Below are 19417 nucleotides of genomic sequence, written 5' to 3' on the forward strand. Positions count from 1 at the left end.
GGATTTCAAAGTGAAGCCGTTACTAGTGTACCATTCTGAAAATCCCAGAGTGTTCAAGAAAAACAATGTTATGAAGAGTAAATTGTGTGTGTTTTGGAAATCTAATAGTAAGGCATGGGTCACGAGGGAAATTTTTGTAGAGTGGTTCAATGAAGTGTTTGGCCCTAGTGTGAAGAATTACCTCCTGGAAAAGAAATTGGATCTCAAGTGCCTCCTAGTAATGGACAATGTACCTGCTCATCCTCCAAACTTGGATGACCTAATTCTGAAGGAGTTTGGGTTCATCACAGTAAAGTTCTTGCCCCCGAATACCACTCCTCTCCTCCAGCCCATGGACCAGCAGGTCATTGCAAACTTTAAAAAACTCTACACCAAAGCAATGTTTGAAAGGTGTTTGAATGTGACCTCAGACACTCACTTGACCCTACGAGATTTTTGGAAAGAACATTTCTGTATTCTCCATTGCGTAAGCCTTATAGGTAAGGCTTGGGAGGGAGTGACTACCAGGACTTTGAACTCTGCTTGGAGAAAATTGTGGCCAGATTGTGTCGACAAGAGGGATTTTGAAGGGTTTGGGGCTGACCCTGATGAGCCTATGTCAGTTGTTAAATCCACTGTGGCACTGAGGAGTTCCATGGGGTTGGATGAGAGTTTGGAGGATGTGGAAGAGTTGGTGGAGGACCACAACAAAGAGCTAACCACTGAGGAGCTGCAAGAGCTTCAGCAGAAAGAGCAACAGATTGCAGCTCAGAATCTTGCTGCAGAGGAGGAAGAGAGATGGAGGAAGGTGCCTTCTTCAGAAATTAAGGAGATTTTTGAAATGTGGGGTAGGATGGAAAGATTTATGGAGAAACATCACCCAGAGAAGGATGTTGCAAGCCATATCAGCAACTTGTACAGTGACAGAGTCTTGGCCCATTTTAGGGAAGTTTTAAAGAGACGCCAGAAACAGAGCTCTCTGGGCAGTTTTTTTGCGAGACAGGACTCCAGTGACTCAAGGTGGTCCTAGTGGCATTAAGAAACAGAGAAGAGAAGTAACCCCAGAAAAGCAATTGGTATCTGAGGTGTTGATGGAAGGGGATTCCCCTTCCAAACAGTAATTCATCCAATTAGTCTCCTTCTTCAGCCTTCCATACACAAAGAAGAATTGCCAATAAAGGTAAGTGTTATTCTGTTAATGTTTAATTCATCATGTGCCACTGTATTGTTTATGTACTACATCTATATTTCATGTAAATTTTTTTTTTTTGTTTTAATGGTTCTGGGTGTCAGGAACGTATTAATTGAATTTACATTATTTCTTATGGGGAAAATTGATTCGTAAATTGTCCATTTCGATAATAGTCCCACTTCCAGGAACGGATTATGGACAATTATTGAGGGACCACTGTAATTGCAAAGTATGAAAGTGGAGTGCGTGTGTCGGACCTGGCCAAGTTGTATGGTAAATCCCAATCAACCATCTCTACTATAGTGAGCAGGAAAACGGCAATCAAGGAAGCTGTTCTTGCAAAGGTGCAACTGTGATTACAAAACAGCGATCACAAGTGTTAGAAAATGTTGAGAGACTTATTGGTGTGGATAAATGAAAAACAGATAGCTGGAGACAGCATCTCTCAAGTGATCATTTGTGAAAAGGCTAGGCAGTTGCATGAGGATTTAATTAGAAAAATGCCTGCAACTAGTGGTGATGTGAGTGAATTTAAGGCCAGCAAAGGTTGGTTTGAAAGATTTAAGAATCGTAGTGGCATACAGTGTGATTAGGCATGGTGAGGCTGCCAGTTCAGACCAAAAAGCAGCTGAAAAATATGTGCATGAATTCAAGGAGTACATAGAGGCTGAAGGATTGAAACCTGAACAAGTGTTTAATTGTGACAAAACAGGCCTGTTTTGGAAGAAATTGCCAAGCAGGACTTACATTACTCAGGAGGAAAAGGCACTCCCAGGACATAAGCCTATGAAAGACAGGCTTACTCTGTTGATGTGTGCCAATGCTAGTGATTGCAAAGTGAAGCCTTTATTGGTGTATCACTCAAACTCCCAGAGCATTCAGGCAAAAGAATATCCTCAAGGCTAATTTGTGTGTGCTGTGGAGGGCAAACAGTAAGGCTTGGGCCACTAGGGACTTTTTCTATGACTGGTTACACCATGCATTTGCCCCCACTGTGAAAAATTACCTAATTGAAAAGAAATTAGACCTTAAGTGCCTCCTGGTGTTAGACAATGCCCCTGGTCATCCTACAGGCTTGGCAGAGTGACTTTGTGGGGACATGAGCTTCATTAAGGTCAAGTTTTTGCCTCCTAATACCACTCCTCTCCTGCAGCCCATGGACCAGCAGGTCATTTCCAACTTCAAGAAACTGCACACAAAAGCTGTTTGAAAGGTGCTTTGAAGTGACCACAGATACTCTATTGACTAAAGGAGTTTTGAAAGGATCACTTTAATATCCTCAATTGTGTAAACCTTATAGGTAAGGCTTGGGAGGGAGTGACTAAGAGGACCTTGAACTCTGCTTGGAAGAAACTGTGGCCAGAATGTGTAGACAAAAGGGATTTTGAAGGGTTTGAGGCTAACCCTGGGAATTCTATGCCAGTTGAGGAATCCAGTGTGGCATTGGGAAAGTCCTTGGGGTTGGAGGTTAGTGGGGAGGATGTGGAAGAGTTGGTGGAGGAGGACAATGACAAACTAACCACTGATGAGCTGCTAGATCATCTTCAACAGCAAGAGGCCAGACCTGAGGAAACTGCTTCGGAGGAGGGGATAGAGAAATTGACGAAGTTGCCCACTTCAAAGATTAAGGAAATGTGTGCAAAGTGGCTTGAAGTGCAAACCTTTTTTGATGAAAATCACCCTGACACAGCTACTGCAAGCCATGTTCGCAACCTGTACACTGACAATGTTGTGAACTACTTTAGGAAAGTCATAAGGGAACGAGAGGTACAGGCCTCTATGGACAGATATGTTGTGCGACAGAAGTCCAGTGACTCAAGCTGGTCCTAGTGGCATTAAAAGAAGAAGGGAAGTAACCCCAGAAAAGGACTTGCTACCTCAAGTCCTAATGGAGGGGGATTCTCCTTCTAATCATTAAAAACTTCGACACTCCCCTCCTCCCATCCCATCAATCATCACCATATCTTCATTAAAGGTGTCAATTATTCTATTGTGATTATTCTATTATTATTATTGTTACTGTAATTATTCTATTGCATTAAACTTAATATTTCATGTGGTAAAAGTTTTTTTTCATACTTTTGGGTGTCTTGCACGGATTAATTTGATTTCCATTATTTCTTATGGGGAAAATTGATTCGCTTTCCGATAATTTTGCTTTACGATGAGCTCTCAGGAACGGATTAATAACGTGAACCGGGGGTCCAATGTAGATTCCACAACAGGTGTAGGATCGACTGGGTGAGCCTCAAACCCTTCAAAATCTTTGAGGACACATTCTGGCCACAAATTTCTCCAAGCAGAGTTCAAAATCCTGGAAGTCACTCCCTGCCATGCCTTACTTATAAGGCTTATGCAATGGAGGATATTGAAGTGATTCCTCCAGAACTCTCCTAGGGTCAATTCAGTGTCCGAGGTCACTTCAAAGCATCTTTGAAACATTGCTTTCGTGTAGAGTTTTTTGAAGTTAGAAATGACCTGCTGGTCTATGGGCTGGATGAGAGGAGTGGTGTTAGGAGGCAAGAGCTTCACTGTTATAAAACTGAAGTCCCTAAACAACTGGTCTTCCAAGTCTAGAGGATGAGAGCACTGTCCAGTACCAGGAGGCACACGAGTGGCAATTTATTTTCCAGGAGGTATTTTTTCACACTCAGGCCAAACACTTAATGGACCCAGTTAATGAAAATTTGCCTCGTGACCCATATCTTATTATTAGCTTTCCACATCACATACATTTTACTCTTGACAACATTGCTTTTCTTGAACGCTCAGGGATTTTCAGAGTGATACACCAGTAAAGGCTTCACTTTGAAATTCCCACTAGCATTACCACAGAACAAAAGATTTAGCCTATCCTTCATAGGCTTGTGTCCTGACAGTACCTTTTCCTCCTGTGTGATGTAGGTCCTCTTTGGCATTTTCTTCCAAAAGAGGCCTGTTTTGTCAACTGAAGACTTGTTGGGGGATGAATCCTTCAGCCTCTACGTACTCCTTGAATTCATCAGCGAATTCTTCAGCCGCATGTTTGTCTGAACTTGCAGCCTCACCATGCCTTACAACACTGTATGCCACTACGCTTCTTGAATCTGTCGAACAAGCCTCTGCTGGCCTTAAATTCACTAACAGCAGCACTCGTTCCAGGCATTTCCTTTACGAGATCTGCATGCAACTGCCTTGCCCTTTCGCAAATGGCAGACTCCACAACACTATCTCCTGCTAACCGTTTTTCGTTGATCCACAACAACAACAGTCTCTCCACATCTTCGATTGTTTGTGATCTTTGTTTCATTAGCATATTTAGCCCTTTCACAACATCAGTTTCCTCAATTTCTACTTTCTTTGTCAGGATGGAACCGATTGTTGATTTGGACTTACAATACATCCTGGGGAGCTTGGCCACATGTACGCCACTTTCGTATTTTTCTACAATCTCTTTCTTGAATTCTATCATGTTTCTTACCTTCTTTACGAACTTTCTTTGGGCCCATGGTGACTTATTTCACAGTTGCACGCAATAAATGAGCACAAAAAACAATGGATTATTATGAAATGTTTCGGATGAATGCTCACTCAACCAGTGACAGAGCCAGACTGAGACATGTACACATGGGTGGTGGCATCCCAGGTGAGCAGACTTGTCTGATATGGACAATTTCTGGGATGAGGTATGAAATCCGGAGCAAAATTTCACCAAAAAAGTGGTCAAAATCCGAATTGTACGATATCCAGTGTGAACGAAATCCGGGGTTCCACTGTACTGTTCACATATATGCCTTGATGTAAACACCTGATCTACACATCCCCTATCCATTCTAAAGCCTTTTGCTCATCTGCAATCTTTCTCTCTGTCTTACCTCTAATTCTTTCAATAATAACCCTACTATACATTTTACCTGGTATACTCAGTAAACTTTTTTTTTTTTTTTTTCAACAAGTCGACCGTCTCCCACCGAGGCAGGGTGACCCAAAAAAGAAAGAAAATCCCCAAAAAGAAAATACTTTCATCATAATTCAACACTTTCACCACACTCACACATTATCACTTTTTGCAGAGGTGCTCAGAATACAACAGTTTAGAAGCATATACGTATAAAGATACACAACATATCCCTCCAAGCTGCCAATATCCCAAACCCCTCCTTGAGAGTGCAGGCATTATACTTCCCATTTCCAGGACTCAAGTCCGGCTATATAAAAGTAACCGGTTTCCCCGAATCCCTTCACTAAACATTACCCTGCTCACACTCCAACAGCTCGTCAGGTCCCAAATACCATTTGTCTCCATTCACTCCTATCTAATACAGTTGTGCACGCTTGCTGGAAGTCCAAGCCCCTCGCCCACAAACCTCCTTTACCCCCTCCCTTCAACCTTTTCGAGGACGACCCCTACCCCGCGTTCCTTCCCCTATAGATTTATACGCTCTCCATGTCATTCTACTTTGATCCATTCTCTCTAAGACCAAACCACTTCAACAACCACTCTTCAGCCCTCTGACTAATACTTTTATTAACTCCACACCTTCTCCTAATATCCACACTCCGAATTTTCTGCATAATATTTACACCACACTTTGCCCTTACATAGGACATCTCTAATGCCTCCAACCGTCTCCTCGCTGCAGCATTTACAACCCAAGCTTCGCACCCATATAAGAGTGTTGGTACCACTACCACCCTCTTTCATTTATTAAAAAAAAAAAAAACCAGCCACTCCAACACTATTTCCCCCTGCTGTTAACATTTCTGTCATGATCCCATCAGTTCCAGCTGCTTTACCCACTTTCATTCTATGTAATGCCTCACACAACTCCCCCATACTCACATCCTGCTCTTCTTCATTCTTAAAAGATGTTATACCTCCCTGGCCAGTGCATGAAATTACTGCCTCACTTTCTTCATCGGCATTAAGAAGTTCCTCAAAGTATTCCCACCATCTGCCCAATACCTCCAACTCCCCATCTACTAACTCCTCTTCTCTGCTTTTAAGTGACATCCATTTGCTCCCTAGGCTTTCTTAACTTTTTTCTCTCAAAAATTTTTATTTATTCTCAGCAAAATTTCTTGACAGTGCCTCTCCCACTATCATTTGCTCTCCTTTTGCACTCTCTTCACCTCTCTTTTACTCTCCATATACTCTGCCCTTCTTATATCACTTCTGCTTTGTAAAAACCTCTCATAAGCTACCTTTTTCTCTTTTATTGCACCCTTTATTTCATCATTCCACTAATTACTCCTCTCTCCCCCTGTCAGCATAGTTGCTGATCCCATATATGTATATGTTGTCTGAGTATCATAGCTAGTACCATCCATATGTTTACATACATGACCCCTTGCTAGGCTCAGCTACTAGCATGTGTGACGTCACATGATGTCGCATGAGTGCGTGGGATACGCTCCCTAGGCCTCAGTTCCCCGTAATCCAAGCAGGCGTCAGTACAGGCAGTTTGGCCCCCCCCCCTTCTCGCACTCTGCAATATAGAGTTACCATCCAACAAGTGTGTATAACTCCAACCATCATATCTCCACGAACCCTTTCCACACTCCTGCACCCACCCTCCTATAGCCACAAACTTCTGCCCCACATTCTAATACTGCATTTTTAAAACTATCCCATCCCTTGTCAACCTTCCCTCCCACACTACTTGCACTAGCCCACCTCTCTGCCAAAAGTTGCTTATATCTCACCCTAACTTCCTCCCACCTAGTTTATAAACTTTCACCTCTCTTACTTACTGTTGCCATTTTCCTTTTGTCCCATCTACCTCTTATGCTAACTGTAGCTACAGCCAGATAATGATCTGATATATCCATTGCTCCTCTATAAACAAGTACAGTGGTCCCTCGTTTTTCGCAATTAATCCGTTCCTGGAGCCGTTACTATAAACGAAATTTACGATTTGCGAATCAATTTTCCCCATAAGAAATAATGTAAATACAATTAATCCATTCCTGACACCCAGAAGTATTAAAACAAAAAATTTTTTTACATGAAATATACATGTAGTACATAAACAATACAATGGGAAATGATGGATGAAACATTAACAGTGTAACACTTACCTTTATTGGAGATTCTTCTTAGTGTATGGGAGACTGGAGGAGGAGAGAGATTGGATTGTTTACAGTTTGGAAGGGGAATCCCCTTCCAGCAACACCTCAGGTACCAATTGCTTCTCTGGGGTTGCTTCTCTTCTCTGTTTCTTAATGCCACTAGGACCACCTTGAGAGTCACTCTAGTCCTGTCTCGCAAAGTAACTGTGGAGAGAGCTCTGTTTCTGGCGTCTCTTTAAACACTTCCCTAAAATGGCCCAAGACTTTGTCACTGTACATATTTCTCACCTTTACCACAGGCTTGGCACTAGGAGCTTTCTTTGGAGCCATGGTAGCTTATTTAGTACTTGCAAGCACTAAAAATGAGTGGAATATTATGAAATATTTCGTAGGAGCACTTGAGGGGACCTTCACTCACTGGTAAACAATGCCAGACTGGCTGGGTAGGGAGGCCGCCCCGGCTCACACCGTGCATACGCATCCCGGACGAACTACTATTCGCGAGTCAACCTATGAATAGAGTGTCCACGTTTATACGAAAATACCCCTATGATTGGCGAAATTTACGATTGCCGAGAGCTACGAAAAGCGAGGGACCACTGTACTTTCTGAAGCCTACCCATCAACCTTTTTTCCACCAATACATAATCTAAAACTACTTGCATTATGTGCTTCATGCTATATCACATCTTGTATACTTATTTATCCTCTTTTTCATAAAATATGCACAGTGGACCCTTGTTTTACGTAAGCATCGGAAGTCGTAATTTTAAAAAATCGTAATTTTTTTCATCAAAATATCGACTTGCGAATCGTAGTTTGACTCGCAAATAGTTGTTCGCCCCAGACGCGTACGCATGGCCCCAAGCAGCCCCGCTCCATTCACAGCCAGTGTGCCATTGTTTATCAGCGAGTGAGGACAATCCCACGCCTTCATACGATACATTTTGTAATGTTCCATTTGTTTTAGTGCTTGCAATTGCTAAATAATCCACCATGGCCTCAAAGAAAGCTCCTAGTGCCAGCCCTTTGCTAAAGGTGAGAAACGCAATACAATTCAAGAAAGAACTCATAGCAAAGTACCAAAGTGGTGATTCTATGATATGTACGATACTAAAGGAGCACGAGTCTATAAAGGCTATAGCGCCAGCCAGTGATAAAGTGTAACATTAACAGTGTAGCAAGTAAGTTAAGCAATTAATCGATAGAAAAAGGACAGCACAAACCTAACTCCTCTAATGTTGTTGGAGTAATATAGGGCTACTGACAACACAGCCGCCTCTGCCACCATTATGTACGGCTTATGCTCTTAGTGGCCCTTATACACCCAACAAAACACAACACCACTTATGACATATATAATGCAATTTTTTATTCATTCTAGAGTATATGTCATGTTTCTATGTTATTAATATTTTTTATTATATTAGATGAATTGACTTCAAGAGTGTATCAGTCTGTAGTGGAAGGAAGGCGGGGTAGGGGTCGGCCTAGGAAAGGTTGGAGGGAGGGGGTAAAGGAGGTTTTGTGTGCGAGGAGCTTGGACTTCCAGCAGGCATGCGTGAGCGTGTTTGATAGGAGTGAATGGAGACAAGTTTTTAATACTTGACGTGCTGTTGGAGTGTGAGCAAAGTAACATTTATGAAGGGGTTCAGGGAAACCGGCAGGCTGGACTCGAGTCCTGGAGATGGGAAGTACAGTGCCTGCACTCTGAAGGAGGGGTGTTAATGTTGCAGTTTAAAAACTGTAGTGTAAAGCACCCTTCTGGCAAGACAGTGATGGAGTGAATGATGGTGAAAGTTTTTCTTTTTCGGGCCACCCTGCCTTGGTGGGAATCGGCCAGTGTGATAATAATAATAAAATAATAGATGAATTGTGATAGATAAATAAGCCACAGAGTTGATATTAGTGTCATATTGAATGACTATCTTGTCCTGCCTCCAAACACTCCCCTGCCACCTTCACAATTCCTAACATATGTAATGACATATTTTATACATGCACCAACAAGAGTCTTCAGTAAAGGTAAGTGTGATGTTACTATTTTATTCTTCATGTCTCATTGTTTTCTGTGTATGTAAATCTATATTTCATGTAAAAAAAAAAAAATTTTTTGTTAATACTTTTGATCTGAAACGAATTAATTGGATTTACATTATTTCTTATGAGGAAAATGGTTTCGCAAATCGTCAATTTCGCCATTAGTCACGCTCTAGAACAGATTAATTACGAAAAACAAGGGTCCACTGTATTACTTATTACCAAACTTCTTGTTACATATAGTTCAATTAAAGGCTCCCCATTTTTATTTACCCCTGGCACACCAAAATTATTGACTACTCCCTCTACAACACTTTTACCCACTTTAGTATTGACATCCCCAACCACAAGTACTCTCTCACTTGGTTCAAAACTCCCTCTCCTCTACACTTCTCTCTTCTCCAGGTGCATATGCACTTACTATAACCCACTTTTCACATCCAACCCTTGTTTTACTTCACATACATTTCACACATACATTTGCAAATATTGCAAATATTTGCAAATATTTGCAAATTAGAGGTAAGACAGTAGGATTGCAGAGGAGCAAGAAGCCTTTAAAGTGGGTAGGAAATGTGAATATCAAGTGTTTAAATTGAAGCATATATGTGAACAGTATTTATATAGAGGTAGGGAAGTTTTCATTGCATTTATGGATTTAGAAAAGGTATATGATAGAGTGGATAGAGGAGCAATGTGGCAGATGTTGCAAGTGTATGGAATAGGTAGTAAGTTACTAAAGGCTGTAAAGAGTTTTTATGAGGATAGTGAGGCTCAGGTTAGGGTATGTAGGAGAGAGGGAGATTACTTCCAGGTAAAAGTAGGGCTTAGACAGGGATGTGTAATGTCACCATGGTTGTTTAATATATTTATAGATGGGGTTGTAAAAGAAATAAATTCTGGGTGCTGGGAAGAGGGGTGGGATTGAATTATGGGGAATCAAGTATAAAATGGGAGATGACAGTTACTTTTTGCTGATGATACTGTGCTTATGGGAGTTTCTAAAGAAAAGTTGCAAAGGTTAGTGGACAAGGTTGGGAGGATGTGTAAAGATAGAAAGTTGAAAGTGAACATAGATAAGAGTAAGGTGATGAGGGTATCAAATGATTTAGATAAAGAAAAATTGGATATCACATTGGAGAGAGGGAGTATGGAAGAAGTGAATGTTTTCACATATTTTTTAGTTGACTTGTCAGCAGATGGGTTTATGAAGGATGAGGTTAACCATAGAATTGATGAAGGAAAAAAGGTGAGTGGTACATTGAGGTATGTGTGGAGACAAAAAATGTTGTCTATGAATGCAAAGAAGGGAATGTATGAAAGTACAGTGGTACCAACACTCTTTATATGGGTGACTCACGAAATCGTAATGACACGATTGCAAACAAACCATACCCCGGCCGGGATTGAACCCGCGGTCAAAGAGTCTCAAAACTCCAGCCCGTCGCGTTAGCCACTAGACCAACTAGCCACAATAATATTCGTTTGTTTGCAATCGTGTCATTACGATTTCGTGAGTCATGTTGACGGCAGTGAAGGGACTTGAGCTAGAGTTCGTCACGGCCACGCTAGCTGGAGATTCGTCTGTAAAAACTTGCATTTGTGGTCACAGTGGTGCCTGTGCTAACCTTCCTATGGTGTAGAAATATACCTAGTTGGACGAATCATATTGTGGCTAGCTGGTCTAGTGGCTAACGCGACGGGCTGGAGTTTTGAGACTCTCTGACCGCGGGTTCAATCCCGGCCGGGGTATGGTTTATATGGGTGTGAAGCTTGGGTCCTAAATGCTGCACCGAGGAGACGGCTGGAGGCAGTGGAGATGTCCTGTGTAAGGGCAATGTGTGGTGTAAATATTATGCAGAGAATTTGGAGTGTGGAAATTAGGAGGTATGGAGTTACTAACAGTATTAGATGGCTGAAGTGGGGTTGTTGAGGTGGTTTGGTCATTTAGAGAGAATGTATCAAAGTAGAATGACTTGGAGAGCATATAAATCTGTAGTGGAAGGAAGGGGAGGGGGAGGTTGTCCTCAAAAAGGCTGGAGGGAGGCGGTAAAGGAGGTTTTGTGGGCAAGGGGCTTGGACTTCCAGCAAGCATGTGTGAGCATGTTAGATAGGAGTGAATGGAGACGAATAGTTTTTGGGACCTAACGAGCTGTTGGAGTGTGAGCAGGGTAATATTTAATGAAGGGATTTAGGGAAACTGGTTATTTTGATATAACCGGACTCGAGTCCTGGAAATGGGAAGTACAATGCCTGCACTTTAAAGGAGGGGTCTGGGATATTCTCAGTTTGGAGGGACTTCTAAACTGTCATATCTGAGCACCTCTGCAAAGATAGTGATTATGTATGAGTGAGGTGAAAGTGCTGAATGATTTAAGTATTTTCTTTTTGGGGATTTTCTTTCTTTTTGGGTCACCCTGCCTTGGTGGGAGACGGCCGACTTGTTGGAAAAAAAAAAAAAATCAAATATTGATAGAACATGTCACTGAATATTTTCATACCATACATCAGTTCATTAAAAAAAAAAAATATTGTAAAAGTTTCTCCTAGTCAATCAACATTTGTTGACCAAACTGTACCAAGAGAATAGGTACCCTCCAACACACATCAAAAAAGCACACTATAAATAATATTTGATAGGTGCCACTAAATGTACCTATGTTGTTCATCAGAGTCCAATTATTTGACTATTTTATAGTTTTCTAATCCAGTCTATACTACTGTTAAAATACTTCATTGATTGTAGTATATATAAAGAAATCACTCACTACGATACTGGGTTTCACATCTGGAGCACAAAGCAATTCCCAAATATCCTGAGTGTCATCCGGGGTTGGTGGCATCTGTAAGAAGTGCTCTGGAGAACAAGGTTCATCTTTCACCTGCAAATGTAAACAAACCTTAGAAAAACATAACTGTCTCAATATCCATACAAGACGGTGCAGCCATAATTATTAGTCAATATATTGTAATTACCACACATTAAGACTTGCACATAGTCTTGTCTCAGTCTGAAAAAGTAAACCACACAGTAGGAAGTCACCCCCTCTCCCCCCCCCCAAAAAAAAAAAATGGCTGTCTTGTCAAAAAAAGAAGCAAAGACATCACACCTCGAATGACCATCTGTACTGCAACATTTCCACCTCTTTCAGAGGTGCAGGCACTGTACTACCCACCATCAGAATTAAAATCTGGCAAAATTTTGTTATTTTATTAATTAATAGAGAAGAGAGGAATGTAGAGGAGAGAGAGATTTTGGGAGATGTTAAATGAATGTATAGGAACCTTTGAACCAAGTGAGAGAGTAATTGTGTTAGGGGATCTGAATGCTAAAGTAGGAGAAACTTTTAGAGAGGGTGTGGTAGGTAAGTTTGGGGTGCCAGGTGTAAATGATAATGGGAGCCCTTTGATTGAACTTTGTATAGAAAGGGGTTTAGTTATAGGTAATACATATTTTAAGAAAAAGAGGATAAATAAGTATACAAGATATGATGTAGGGCGAAATGACAGTAGTTTGTTGGATTATGTATTGGTAGATAAAAGACTGTTGAGTAGACTTCAGGATGTACATGTTTATAGAGGGGCCACAGATATATCAGATCACTTTCTAGGTGTAGCTACACTGAGAGTAAAAGGTAGATGGGATACAAGGAGAATAGAAGCATCAGGGAAGAGAGAGGTGAAGGTTTATAAACTAAAAGAGGAGGCAGTTAGGGAAAGATATAAACAGCTTTTGGAGGATAGATGGGCTAATGAGAGCATAGGCAATGGAGTCGAAGAGGTATGGGGTAGGTTTAAAAATGTAGTGTTAGAGTGTTCAGCAGAAGTTTGTGGTTACAGGAAAGTGGGTGCGGGAGGGAAGAGGAGCGATTGGTGGAATGATGATGTAAAGAGCAGTAAGGGAAAAAAAAGTTAGCATACGAGAAGTTTTTACAAAGTAGAAGTGATGCAAGGAGGGAAGAGTATATGGAGAAAGAGAGAGGTTAAGAGAGTGGTGAAGCAATGTAAAAAGAGAGCAAATGAGAGAGTGGGTGAGATGTTATCAACAAATTTTGTTGAAAATAAGAAAAAGTTTTGGAGTGAGATTAACAAGTTAAGGAAGCCTAGAGAACAAATGGATTTGTCAGTTAAAAATAGAAGAGGAGAGTTATTAAATGGGGAGTTAGAGGTATTGGGAAGATGGAGGGAATATTTTGAGAATTGTTAAATGTTGATGAAGATAGGGAAGCTGTGATTTCGTGTATAGGGCAAGGAGGAATAACATCTTGTAGGAGTGAGGAAGAGCCAGTTGTGAGTGTGGGGGAAGTTCGTGAGGCAGTAGGTAAAATGAAAGGGGGTAAGACAGCCGGGAATGATGGGATAAAGATAGAAATGGTAAAAGCAGGTGGGGATATAGTTTTGGAGTGGTTGGTGCAATTATTTAATAAATGTATGGAAAAGGGTAAGGTACCTAGGTATCTAAGGTACTATGCATGCAGAGAGCATGCATAGTTCCTTTGTATAAAGGCAAAGGGGACAAAAGAGAGTGCAAAAATTATAGGGGGATAAGTCTGTCGAGTATACCTGGTAAAGTGTATGGTGGAGTTATTATTGAAAGAATTAAGAGTAAGACGGAGAATAGGATAGCAGATGAACAATGAGGCTTTAGGAAAGGTAGGGGATGTGTGGACCAGGTGTTTACAGTGAAACATGTAAGTGAACAGTATTTAGATAAGGCTAAAGAGGTCTTTGTGGCATTTATGGATTTGGAAAAGGCGTATGACAGGGTGGATAGGGGGCAATGTGGCAGATGTTGCAGGTGTATGGTGTAGGAGGTAGGTTACTGAAAGCAGTGAAGAGTTTTTACGAGGATAGTGAGGCTCAAGTTAGAGTATGTAGGAGAGAGGGAAATTATTTCCCAGTAAAAGTAGGCCTTAGACAAGGATGTGTGATGTCACCATGGTTGTTTAATATATTTATAGATGGGGTTGTAAGAGAAGTAAATGCGAGGGTCTTGGCAAAAGGCGTGGAGTTAAAAGATAAAGAATCACACAAAGTGGGAGTTGTCACAGTTGCTCTTTGCTAATGACACTGTGCTCTTGGGAGATTCTGAAGAGAAGTTGCAGAGATTGGTGGATGAATTTGGTAGGGTGTGCAAAAGAAGAAAATTAAAAGTGAATACAGGAAAGAGTAAGGTTATGAGGATAAAAAGATTAGGTGATGAAAGATTGGATATCAGATTGGAGGGAGAGAGTATGGAGGAGGTGAATGTATTCAGATATTTGGGAGTGGACGTGTCAGCGGATGGGTCTATGAAAGATGAGGTGAATCATAGAATTGATGAGGGGAAAAGGGTGAGTGGTTCACTTAGGAGTCTGTGAGACAAAGAACTTTGTCCTTGGAGGCAAAGAGGGGAATGTATGAGAGTATAGTTTTACCAACGCTCTTATATGGGTGTGAAGCATGGGTGATGAATGTTGCAGCGAGGAGAAGGCTGGAGGCAGTGGAGATGTCATGTCTGAGGGCAATGTGTGGTGTGAATATAATGCAGAGAATTCGTAGTTTGGAAGTTAGGAGGAGGTGCGGGATTACCAAAACTGTTGTCCAGAGGGCTGAGGTAGGGTTGTTGAGGTGGTTCGGACATGTAGAGAGAATGGAGCGAAACAGAGTGACTTCAAGAGTGTATCAGTCTGTAGTGGAAGGAAGGCGGGGTAGGGGTCGGCCTAGGAAAGGTTGGAGGGAGGGGGTAAAGGAGGTTTTGTGTGCGAGGGGCTTGGACTTCCAGCAGGCATGCATGAGCGTGTTTGATAGGAGTGAATGGAGACAAATGGTTTTTAATACTTGACGTGCTGTTCGAGTGTGAGCAAAGTAACATTTATGAAGGGGTTCAGGGAAACCGGCAGGCCGGACTTGAGTCCTGGAGATGGGAAGTACAGTGTCTGCGCTCTGAAGGAGGGGTGTTAATGTTGCAGTTTAGGAACTGTAGTGTAAAGCACCCTTCTGGCAAGACAGTGATGGAGTGAATGATGGTGAAAGTTTTTCTTTTTCGGGCCACCCTGCCTTGGTGGGAATCGGCCAGTGTGATAATAAAAAAAAATAAAAAATAAGAACATAAGAACATAAGAAAGGAGGAACACTGCAGGAGGCCTGCTGGCCCATACTAGGCAGGTCCTTTACAATTCATCCCACTAACAAAACATTTGCCCAACCCAATTTTCAATGCCACCCAAGAAATAAGCTCTGATGTGAAAGTCCCACTCAAATCCAACCCCTCCCACTCATGCACTTATCCAACCTAGATTTGAAACTACCCAAAGTCCCAGCCTCAATAACCCAACTAGGTAGACTGTTCCACTCATCAACTACCCTATTTCCAAACCAATACTTTCCTATGTCCTTTCTAAATCTAAACTTATCTAATTTAAATCCATTACTGCGGGTTCTCTCTTGGAGAGACATCCTCAAGACCTTATTAATATCCCCTTTATTAATACCTATCTTCCACTTATACACTTCGATCAGGTCTCCCCTCATTCTTCGTCTAACAAGTGAATGTAACTTAAGAGTCTTCAATCTTTCTTCATAAGGAAGATTTCTAATGCTATGTATTAATTTAGTCATCCTACGCTGAATGTTTTCTAACGAATTTATGTCCATTTTGTAATACGGAGACCAGAACTGAGCTGCATAATCTAGGTGAGGCCTTACTAATGATGTATAAAGCTGGAGTATGACCTCTGGACTTCTGTTGCTTACACTTCTTGATATAAATCCCAGTAATCTATTTGCCTTATTACGTACGCTTAGGCATTGCTGTCTTGGTTTAAGGTTGCTGCTCACCATAACCCCCAAGTCCTTTTCACAATCTGTATGGCTAAGTTCTACATCATTTAACTTCTAAGTACTAGGGTTATGGGTACTCCCAAGCTTCAGAACCTTGCATTTATCTACATTGAACTGCATCTGCCACTTTTCTGACCAAGAATAGAGTTTGTTTAAATCCTCCTGAAGTTCCATAACATCTACGTTTGAATCGATTATCCTACCTATCTTTGTGTCATCGGCGAATTTGCTCATATCACTAGTAATTCCCTCATCAAGATCATTGATATATATTATAAACAACAACGGGCCCAAGACTGATCCCTGTGGAACGCCACTTGTTACAGATCCCCACTCGGATTTAACCCCATTTATGGACACTCTCTGCTTCCTGTCAGTGAGCCATGACTCGATCCACGAGAGCACTTTTCCCCCAATGCCATGAGCTGCCACTTTCTTTAACAGTCTATGGTGCGGAACTCTATCAAAAGCCTTACTAAAATCTAAGTAAATAATATCAAATTCTTTATTGTGGTCAACAGCCTCAAAAGCTTTACTGAAGAAAGTTAATAAATTAGTTAGACAAGACCGGCCTCTTGTGAATCCATGCTGAGTATCATTAATCAAACTATGCTTATCGAGATGGCTTCTTATAATCTCAGCTATAATTGACTAGTAATTTGCCTACAATTGAGGTCAGGCTTATTGGGCGGTAATTTGACGGTAACGACTTGTCCCCTGTTTTAGAAATAGGAGTTACATTAGCCATCTTCCACATATCAGACACTAAAAAAATAATAGAAGTATTACTATTACTATTAGCTATGGCAGGAAAAGAGGGACTATAAATGTATTAATTCAAGGATTATGTGGAGTAAAATAAAGAATGGATGTGAAAAGTGGGTTATAATAAGTGTGTATGCACCTGGAGAAGAGAGAAGTGTAGAAGAGAGAGAGATTTTGGGAAATGTTGAGTGAATGCGTGGGGCGTTTTGAATCAAGTGTGAGAGTAATGGTGGTTGGGGATTTCAATGCTAAAGTGGGTAAAAATGTTATAGAGGGAGTAGTAGGTAAATTTGGGGTGCCAGGGGTAAATGTAAATGGGGAGCCTTTAATTGAGCTATGTGTAGAGAGAGATTTGGTAATAAGCAATACGTATTTTATGAAAAAGAGGATAAATAAATATACAAGGTATGATGTAGCACGTAATGAAAGTAGTTTATTAGATTATGTATTGGTGGATAAAGGTTCCCTTTATATAAAGGGAAAGGGGACAAAAGAGACTAAAAATTATAGAGGAATAAGTTTACTGAGTATACCAGGAAAAGTGTATGGTAGGGTTATTATTGAAAGAATTAGAGGTAAGACAGAATGTAGGATTGCGGATGAGCAAGGAGGTTTCAGAGTGGGTAGTGGATGTGTAGCTCAAGTGTTTACAGTGAAGCATATATGTGAACAGTATTTAGATAAAGGTAGGGAAGTTTTTATTGCATTTATGGATTTAGAAAAGGCATATGTTAGAGTGGATAGAGGAGCAATGTGGCAGATGTTGCAAGTATATGGAATAGGTGGTAAGTTATTAAATGCTGTAAAGAGTTTTTATGAGGATAGCGAGGCTCAGGTTAGGGTGTGTAGAAGAGAGGGAGATTACTTCCCGGTAAAAGTAGGTCTTAGACAGGGATGTGTAATGTCACCATGGTTGTTTAATATATTTATAGACGGGGTTGTAAACGAAGTAAATGCTAGGGTGTTCGGGAAAGGGGTGGGATTAAATTTTGGGGAATCAAATTCAAAATGGGAATTGACAGTTACTTTTTGCTGATGATACTGTGCTTATGGGAGATTCTAAAGAAAAATTGCAAAGGTTAGTGGATGAGTTTGGGAGTGTGTGTAAAGGTAGAAAGTTGAAAGTGAACGTAGAAGAGAGTAAGGTGATGAGGGTATCAAATGATTTAGATAAAGAAAAATTGGATATCAAATTGGGGAGGAGTAGTATGGAAGAAGTGAATGTTTTCAGATACTTGGGAGTTGACGTGTTGGCGGATGGATTTATGAAGGATGAGGTTAATCATAGAATTGATGAGGGAAAAAAGGTGAGTGGTGCATTGAGGTATATGTGGAGTCAAAAAACGCTATCTATGGAGGCAAAGAAGGGAATGTATGAAAGTATAGTAGTACCAACACTCTTTAAATGGGTGTGAAGCTTGGGTGGTAAATGCAGCAGCGAGGAGATGGTTGGAGGCAGTGGAGATGTCCTGTTTAAGGGCAATGTGTGGTGTAAATATTATGCAGAAAATTCGGAGTGTGGAAATTAGGAAAAAGGTGTGGAGGGCAGAAGAGGGGTTGTTGAGGTGGTTTGGTCATTTAGAGAGAATGGATCAAAGTAGAATGACACGGAAAGCACATAAATCTATAGGGGAAGGAAGGCAGGGTAGGGGTCGTCCTCGAAAGAGTTGGAGAGAGGGGGTAAAGGAGGTTTTGTGGGCAAGGGGCTTGGACTTCCAGCAAGCGTGCGTGAGCGTGTTAGATAGGAGTGAATGGAGAAGAATGGTACTTGGGACCTGACAATCTGTTGGAGTGTGAGCAGGGTAATATTTAGTGAAGGGATTCAGGGAACCCGGTTATTTTCATATAGTCGGACTTGAGTCCTGGAAATGGGAAGTACAATGCCTGCACTTTAAAAGAGGGGTTTGGGATATTGGCAGTTTGGAGGGATATGTTGTGTATCTTTATATGTGTATGCTTCTAAACTGGTGTATTCTGAGCACCTCTGCAAAAACAGTGATGTGCGAGTGTGGTGAAAGTGTTAAATAATGATGAAAGTATTTTCTTTTTGGGGATTTTCTTTCTTTTTTGGGTCACCCTGCCTCGGTGGGAGACGGCCGACTTGTTGGGGGGGGGGGGGGAATACTACTAGCATTGCAAAGCATAATTCATGCTAATTATTTTGTTTTTGGGAAAGCACTAAACCCTTAGGAGTCATACAATGCCTGGGAAATGGGAGGCAATCAGGTTTGACCCCCAGAAAGGGAAGAATAAGTCCAATTCCTCAGATTATGAGTCCCTCACCAGTAACAAGGAACCTCCCATGAGGGGAAGTCATTCTTTAACAGAATGAACAGAACACATTTATTCTAGAAATCCAAACACATTAGTACACAATTATCTTGCAGATATTTTCCCTAGCACACTATTTTAACTGCTGATTCTGAAGTTTATTCCATAATGAAACTATTAAGACCAAAATCAGTAATCAAACTGAAGTGAAAAAATTAATTCTAGCTCTGTCATATAAAAGGGTTATTTCACTCAAGTGTATCACATTAATTATTTTCAAGTTTTAATGATGACTAC

The 19417-nt window shown here is 41.1% G+C and overlaps 1 protein-coding gene across 1 annotated transcript in view; it reads right to left on the reverse strand.

Moving 5' to 3' along the window:
- The window catches only part of Atf6 (bZIP_ATF6 domain-containing protein ATf6), a gene marked incomplete in the record, with an annotated part of 187176 nt that overhangs the window by 84604 nt on the left and 83155 nt on the right, over window positions 1-19417 (reverse strand). The window contains 1 exon segment of the mRNA XM_053775152.2: window positions 12031-12144. Coding sequence (XP_053631127.2) covers window positions 12031-12144 — 114 coding nt within the window.

The sequence above is a fragment of the Cherax quadricarinatus genome, chromosome 11 (genome assembly GCF_038502225.1).
Source record: "Cherax quadricarinatus isolate ZL_2023a chromosome 11, ASM3850222v1, whole genome shotgun sequence".
Classification (NCBI taxonomy): domain Eukaryota; kingdom Metazoa; phylum Arthropoda; class Malacostraca; order Decapoda; family Parastacidae; genus Cherax; species Cherax quadricarinatus.